The following is a 7,811-nucleotide window of genomic DNA, read 5'->3' on the forward strand; positions in this document are numbered from 1 at the left end:
CAAAAAATCTTGTGATATGTTTTATTGCATTAATCCCCTGTTGTACCCAATATTTGGTACAAGGAATGTGAATTTTGTAAGTAGACACTGAAATTTCAGACCACAGAGGTTGTTGACAAATTCCTGTTGCTGAAATAATTTTCTGTTATTCTGGTCCTAAGCTTTTTGGCACAAATACAATCCCTCTCAAGTTAAAAAGAGCAATTTTAAATATAAGTGAAGTAGCAGCTGAGCAATTTAGCATAGCCTGGAAGATTAGCATTTCGGCATAGACCAAATAACGGTAAAGTCATCACCATCGCACACTGCAAAGACAATGCAAACAACCCTGTTTAGAGACTCCCTTCCACTCACTACCATCTCATTACTGCACTGGGCCCCCTTTCAGAGGAAGAAATAATGCAGGGGGGAGAGTGGACAATGAATATTGAGAAGGGAGCAACGGAGGGAGGGAGTCAATCCCTTCCCTGGACCCAGTTCAGCTCAGTCTAGCACTGTTTAGCACAACACTATGCCACAAAGATTACTTGTTCTTCAAATAATTGTATGCTGTACACCACTTTACTGCTGTCAAAGACCATGTTGGTTTTACAGCGTTGGAAAAACATGTATTCTAGCAAGGAACAAAAAGGATTTGACACTGAAATATGCTTGATTTAATTTCCTAATCTCTACCTAAGAGACAAAGAGAGACAGATAAACATTTTAAAGTATTAGCACTGTCCCACAGAACGAAAGCAAAACCTGTATCAAGAAGACATGGGAAAGTGAATCATTGCCTGAGTACAACAAATTAAAAATTAAAGAATGGGAAGTCAGCATGTGAACATATGGCGTGAATACGAGCTGCAGCTCCAACACCACAGTAAAAACTCATTTTAATGAAGAGTCAGTTTAGCTTTATGAGCATAGGGTTTTCCTGCATTATCACTCAACTATGGTACTGAAATGCTGATGTATAAGAGATTATAAAAAACAACAAAAAAGCAACTAAGCACCACTGCGTCATTAAAGAACTTCATTTTAAGGGAAATCAATAACTGTGATCTAAGTAATCCATTTATTAAATAATAGGAACAAAGGTGTGCATGGTAAAATTTAAGTGCTCGAGTACAGTTGCTCTCTAAGTCCAACACTCTAACCTCATGGTCTGTTACAACCACTCCTGATGATGCTGAGCATCATTTAACGGGACCAAATCCTGTAAAATCTCAAATACTCCCATGAAATGCCAAACAGCAATGGCTATTGAGTTTAATCTCTTTCTGACATGCAGAGAAAACCTTGACTGGTAGCATTAATGAACAGTAACTCTTGCAGTTGTCAGAAGGGGATGAAAAAACCATGATACTCAAGAAATTTTTAAATAATGAATCACTAAAATATTTTCTTCATGAAACAAGTCTGAATTTAGAGGGCATGTTGCAGAGGGGAATTATCTGACCATGTGTTGCCTTGTGCAAGCTATGTGGTTTACAGATTTGGGGAAAAGTGGGGAACAGCTTCTGGGAGGCTCTGACTCCCCTTCTCACCCTTGGAAATAGGTGGCCAAAGGGAATGGAAGCACAGGGGAGCAAAGGGAGCCTCAGCTATCTGCTTCTTCCTCTCAGGGCTCTACAGTAGAGCAGGAGGAGGGGAAAGAAGAGCTACCGACTATAAATCAGCAGCAAAGGGAGAAAGAGGGAAATATGACTATCAGTCCTGCAGTCCACTGCCCCTTAATGGGCGGGAGTAAATGCCGGACTAACTCTGTGTTAAGAGGATTTGGCAATTTATAAATTGCCTGTTTCCGCCATAGGCTGTTTGTAGCTGTGGGGATACAAAGTGAAAGGCAACTAATTTTTAAAACTCTAGAGACTTACTCAAAAAAGCAAGCAGGCCAACAAACACGCAACAGTGCCTCACCCTAACTGAACCCCCATAATGCGCATCATCACCATCATCCCCTTGCCTCTCCCATCAGGCAGACAGAATTCAAATACACTTCACAGAGCTCAAAAAGTTGCAAAGACCTTTTTAACCGCCGCGCCCCCCCGACGGACGCTCCGCTGAGCGCCTCCTGCGTCCTGCCACAGCAAACACCGGCCGCAGCCCCTTGGCAGCGACGGGGACCGGCCCCGGGCGCGGCGGCGGGGCGGGGCGGGGCGCGGAGCCCCGCGGAGCCCAGCGCGGGATCCGCGGGCGCGGGCGGCGGCGGCAGCGGGCCGGCAGGTGGCGCCGTGGCGCTCCGGAGCGCGGCGCCCGCACTTACTTGCAGTCGCGGTCCTCCAGGTCGAAGTGGGGGTTGAAGTTGATCATGATCCTCTGGTAGGGCTCCGGAGCCTGGATCAGCCACTCGCATTTTTGGCTGGGGTGGTAGGACTGGGGGTAGCCGGGAGAGGTGAGGTACCCGGGGTTTAAAATTTTGATCGTGTCGCCGCACTTATCTGCAGGGGAAGCAAACAGATTGGCTTTTTTCAGTCCCCCCCCGGCAAGCACTCGGTTTCAGCCCGCAGCAGCGAACCAGCCGTCCGCCGTGGGAATGCTGGGGGGGCTGCAGCCTTCTTCAAGCAAACTTTTGCTGCATCCTTATGCCTTTAACGCAGAGGCATCTCTGCTACATTTTACCGAAGGAAAGAGGCCTGTCTCTCCACGCCCATCCTTAAGTCCAGCGGCTAGACAGGCAGCAGGTAGCAGAAGATACCCCCTTTCTAAACAGTACCCTTTTAAAAAGCCCCCTGCCCCGAGCAAACAGTGCCCCTTACAGTGTTAAAACCTTGCATCCTCACAACAGCATTAACGTTGGCTCAGAAGGGTGTCTAAGACTCAATTATCGCCAAAAAGTATAATCTTAAGTATGAAGTTTTAAGGAAAGCTGGGAGGAACGCTAAAAGGATGCCATTTGACCCCCTGCCCAGCTGTGGGATAAGCCTGGTCTGTGTAACTGACCACTGGGATTGTCTTGGTGGATCCAAGCTCATTCGCAGCAGACCCTCCCTTTGTTTTATCAGTCCATAAATCTAGGCGGGTTGAAACTATCTGTGCTCTTCAAACCCAGGCTAGCAGAGAACAAAGTGGTTTTAGTGAAGCAGAAATCATCCACTATTTATTCCTTCAAGGAAGTTTGTTCATGCTTGGAGACTGCATCAATGTAATGGAGCAGAACAACATCCTTTCCTCTTCCCTCTGTCCCTTCCTCCCCCCAACAACAACAAAGATTTATTTCTAATAGCAAAATAGTTGCAAAAGTTTCCAGAATCACCAAGTGTGACCATGAAATGTGGTATGCTGCATCTTGCTCCTTTGGCCAGCATTGTCAGGGTTGAATTTTAAGGTTTATAGGAAAAATAAAAAGGGACAAGAAATCCGACCTACACAGTCTCTCACTTCACTGTCCAGTGCAGGTTTGTGTTATCTCTTTTTTACTACTATGGATTTCTTTCTGTAGATCTTCAGGGAGGAAAAAACTTCCTCCACACATTGATTGTTTAATTTTGAGTAATAAAATATGACAGTAAACTACAGACAGGAAGTATGCCCACACTAAAAAGCAAGACTATATATCACTACATCCCAGTAATGGTATACACAGGCTGTGGTGCTGTATCTAATACATTCCCTGTGAAAGCAAAACGGCATTCCTTGCTCTCAGCATGAATTTATAAATGTAGGGGATTTTATTGTAGGAAAAACAGGTCAAATGGAAATGAATGAGGAAGTGCACATCAAAAATGCATAAAGCTACACTCTTTATAGAAATTATTTGCCATAAATTAGGAGGGAAGGGGATGATATGTACTCAGCTGTATGGTCAAAACACAGATATTGCTAAGCATATTGCTGGGAAAGGTTATCTTATTATTTATTTCCACTTTGCCTTTGCAAAACAGGCTGTTTTCCTCTGACCAGAACAAAAGGCATTGCAGCTCAAAGCTCAAAAGCTGTCACTGGTGATCTTGCTAATCCGCTGTCTGGGGCTCTCAGGGAATCTTGCCTTTTCCTCCCTGTGTAAGCACACTCGGAAAGTGATCCTGTCTCATTAAGCCCACTCCAGCCCTGCAAACAACATGGCAGAGTCTGGCATCTGTTAAATGCCTGAAATAAAGCAGTGCTGCTTCTAGTCACTTGACAGAGTCACTTCAGAGGACGCTGAGGTGGACTCACTACCACCAGCGCTCCTTAATCTGCGACTTCTGGGAAAGTGACAGGGTAATAAGATAATGCGGTCTGCTAGACTCCCTGGCTCTGTGCAATCTCTCTCACACTTGATTAAGAAGAGCAGCTTCTAATGACTTTGGACCATTAGTTCTAAATAAGGTTAATGAATTAATTTAGCGGACACTAGTACTGCATGTAGGTGAAGGTGGCATTAGTAGGTCTGGTAGGTTACACAGGAGGTTAATGGCCTTGGTGACTGCAGCAGGGCCACCACATTAACCGCTCATGGTGGAGGCTTCTGCCCACCAACCCGCCCTGCTCCCCTCCTTTTAATGGAGAGAAATGATCAACAAGAGCACCGGGTGGCCCCCTCCCACCCCTCAGAGGGTGCAGGATTAGGGGCAGTCCTGGTTTATGTGCGAGCCAGGGAAGCGGCTGCCCGCACCCCTCACCTGGGCTGGGGGGCGAGCAAAGTGCACCTCTCCGAGCATCCCCAAACCGGGCTTGGTGCACACCTCCAGCGCCTTCGCTCCTGCGCCACAGCACTGGAGGAGGCAGCCTGTCCTGATTAAATTAAGCAGCCTCCTCAAAACATATTGGGGAAGAGATTAACTTCCATCATAAAACACGTGATTTTAATACTCTCTCTTCCACGACACTCCACTTGCGGTCCCTTATTAAAACAATATACCAGCGTAAGTGGAGGGTGCTCTCTTCTTCTAATTACTTTGATTGAAAACCCAGTCAGGCAAAAGTAAATATTTGATAATTAGTTAATAATAATTGCTCAGGATTTGTCGGGAAAGGAAAACTCACACGAGCTGTTTCATGTGCAAGAGCTAAACGTCAAGCAGTCCCACAATTAGACCGTCTTTAAAAATGCATCATGCAGTGAAATATTCACGGTGCCCTGGCATTGTTCGGGGAAGGAGGAGCACGCTGCTTTTAATTAGTTGTGTTTTCAAGAGCTGCCTGATAGTACACTAGCTACATCAGTCATTTATTATGGGATTTCTCTCTTGGAAGGGAGTCTTGAGTCTTCACAGAGAAGCTCAGCTTCCCTCTTGGCACTGTGCAAGTTGCACGTAAACTGCAGACTTGGGAAAGGGGTAGTCTAGAGAGCTCTCCGTTTGAAGACTACCCGCAGGTACCCACACAGCTAGTAAAAGGCACGATAATCTGAAATCCTACGCTTTGGAAAAAGCAAGGGGGGAGAGAAAGCCTTCCCTTTAAAGTGTTCATTATCTTTCAGATATCGAAAGCGAGACTTATTTAATTGCCTATGGGAGGAAACATTACTGAGATAATTGGCTGTCCTGATCTAGTGAGAACGAGCAGCTCGCTTTATACAACAACCCAAAAGAGCGGAAAATAAAGTCGGAAGGCCATGCCAGGGCGGGCGATCCTCGGGCGAGGACCGCGCCGCCTCCCTCCTCCGGCAGAAAGTTCCCCCCAGCCGGGCTCAGGTCGGTGCCGGCCCCATCGTCCGCCCTGCCCCATCGTCCGCCCTGCCCCATCGTCCGCCCCCCGCTCCGGCAGCCCCGCAGCCCAGCCCCGCAGCCGCCCGCCCAGGCTGAGCCCCGACGTCCGCCGTGACACTTACCGCTTCGCAGAGCCCTGGCGAGGGTGAAGGTGAGGGCTGCACAGTGCAGGAGAAGTCCCCAATCCATTTTCCCTTCTGACAGCAGGGAAAGGAGGAAAAAAAACCCAAATGCCCTCCACGCACAACTCTTCCTAGGTCTTAAATCCTCCAGCCGGAGTCAGGAGCAGAAAGCACGGTCCGCAAGGGCAGTCCCGGGGGCAGAGGGAGGCTGGCTTCTTTCTGTGCCTCAAGTCGCCCGCATCCTGTCATTTAGCTCCGGCTCCCTCTCCCTTTCCCCACACTTGTTCCTTCTCCAGGCGCCGCTGCCCTTGCCATTCCCAGCGAGACTAGAAAGCCAAATGAAAACGAGGGGAAAAAAAAAACAAAAAACAAAACAAACACACAAACAAGACAGACAAAAATCCTCGCGGCTGCTGGCACCTCGGGAGCGCTCTGCCGGGGCGGGCTCCGGGAGACGGGGCGGGGGTGCTCTGCGGAGAGAAGGAAGGGAAAGCGGCCGTGAGCGGGGACCAGCCGGGCGCTGGAGTTTGGCAAACTGCGTCCCCCCCGCCTGCCCCGCTCTCCCGCTGCGGCGCGGCCGCGGCTCCCGCGGGGCCAGCAGCCCCGGGGCGGCGGCGCCCGGCAATGCCCGGCAATGCTCGGCCGGCGGTGCCTGGCAATGCCCGGCCGGGGCGGCGGTGCCCGGCGGTGCCCGGCGCCCCGCACTCACCTGCCCCGGCGGGAGGCGGGCGAGCGCGCTGCCGCCGCAGGCACTCCCGGCTGGCCGGGGAAGGGGGAAGCGCCCGGGCGGCTCCTGCTCGCAGCCTGAGGAAGAGGAGCGCAACTCAGCGGCAATAAGAGAGGCCGAGGAGCCGCCGTCTCCCAAGCCCCAGTCCCCTCCCCCTCCCCGCCCTCCTCCTCCTCCTCCTCCTCCTCCTCGGCCCCCCAAGACATCGGCAGCGCGGAAGAACCAACAAACAAACACGGCAAGCCCCAGCCCTGACACCCGGCCGAGGCGGGGGCTGGCTCGGGGGGACGCGGAGGGGAAGAGGGGGGACGAGAGGCGGCCTCCCCCGCCACGGCAGGTAGAGCCGATCCAGGCGGAGGCACCCACCTGCGCCCCGCCGCCCCCGCGGGCTCCTGCGCGGCCCCGCGCAGCCCTGCCCGGCCCGGCCCTGCCCTGCCGCCCCCGTGGCCCCGGCCCCACAGGCAGACACGCACACACACGCACTCCTGCCCACCTCCCGCCCCGCTCCCTCCGCGGTGCCCCGCGGGCGCCCTGCCCCGTCCCCTGCCGGGCCTCCCCCTCTGCCCCCCCCCCCCCTTTTTGTTTCGTGCGAGTGTGCAGCCAAGCACCCGGCCCCACGCGTGTCCCTCGGTGTCCCTGAGGTCCCCTAGTGGGACACCACCATTCCCTGTGATCCTAGGGGCTGCTGGCCATGCTGGTGTGGGCTGAGCTGCGGGGACCCCCGTGAGGGCACCCCCAGGTAGCAGACTCACCCCGACCCCCAGCCCTCGTCCCCTTTGCATTTCTGCATCTCCGGGGAGCCTTCCTGCACCCTCTCCCTCCTGGCCCTCTTCCCACGCCCCTTCTCGCCCACCCTGGCTGTCATTGCGGCTTCTCTCAGCTTCTCTTGCTGCTTTGCCCCTCCAGTCTGTCCGTCTCTCATGAAGCCTCTTGAGGGGCTGAGGAGCTGCTGGCGTCCCCCGGGGTCAGCTCTGCTCCCTATGGAGGCTATGCGGCATGAAATCCCCGCTGGGGACTACGTGTCTCCTTCTGAGCAGTCCCCCCCCGCTGGGGCCAGGCGACAGGGACAAAGCAGGGACACAGTGGGCTCTGAATCCTGCTGCTTTGGCTGCACGGTCTGGTGCTCACCAGCTATGGGGCCTGTCCCTTCCTTGCCCTGTTGCCCTGCCTTACAGGCTGTCCCTGCACCCGGGGAGTGATTACCTAGCTGAACCCGACTGCTTCTTTTATGTGGAGTGCTTTGAGCTCCCTCTGTGTGGAGGCAACCCAGTCGCTGGGGTAGGGGTTAGAGGAAGAGCTCTAAGGCTGAAAGCTGAAACACAGTGTTAAGTGGTCCCCAAAGAT

General features: G+C 52.4%; 1 protein-coding gene across 4 annotated transcripts in view; it reads right to left on the reverse strand.

Annotated features, from left to right (window-relative positions):
- NRP1 (neuropilin 1) overlaps positions 1-6,591 on the reverse strand; it is a 116,104-nt gene extending 109,513 nt beyond the window's left edge. For all 4 annotated transcript variants that reach the window (XM_072854604.1, XM_072854605.1, XM_072854603.1 and 1 more), the window contains exons 1-3: positions 6,450-6,591; positions 5,741-6,210; positions 2,252-2,426 (exon numbers count right to left, since the gene is read on the reverse strand). In XM_072854604.1, coding sequence (XP_072710705.1) covers positions 2,252-2,426; positions 5,741-5,807 — 242 coding nt within the window. In that variant the 5' untranslated portion in view covers positions 5,808-6,210; positions 6,450-6,591. The remainder of the gene's footprint in view (positions 1-2,251; positions 2,427-5,740; positions 6,211-6,449) is intronic.
- Positions 6,592-7,811: the final 1,220 nt, after the last annotated feature.

The sequence above is a fragment of the Ciconia boyciana genome, chromosome 2 (assembly GCF_034638445.1).
Source record: "Ciconia boyciana chromosome 2, ASM3463844v1, whole genome shotgun sequence".
NCBI lineage: Eukaryota > Metazoa > Chordata > Aves > Ciconiiformes > Ciconiidae > Ciconia > Ciconia boyciana.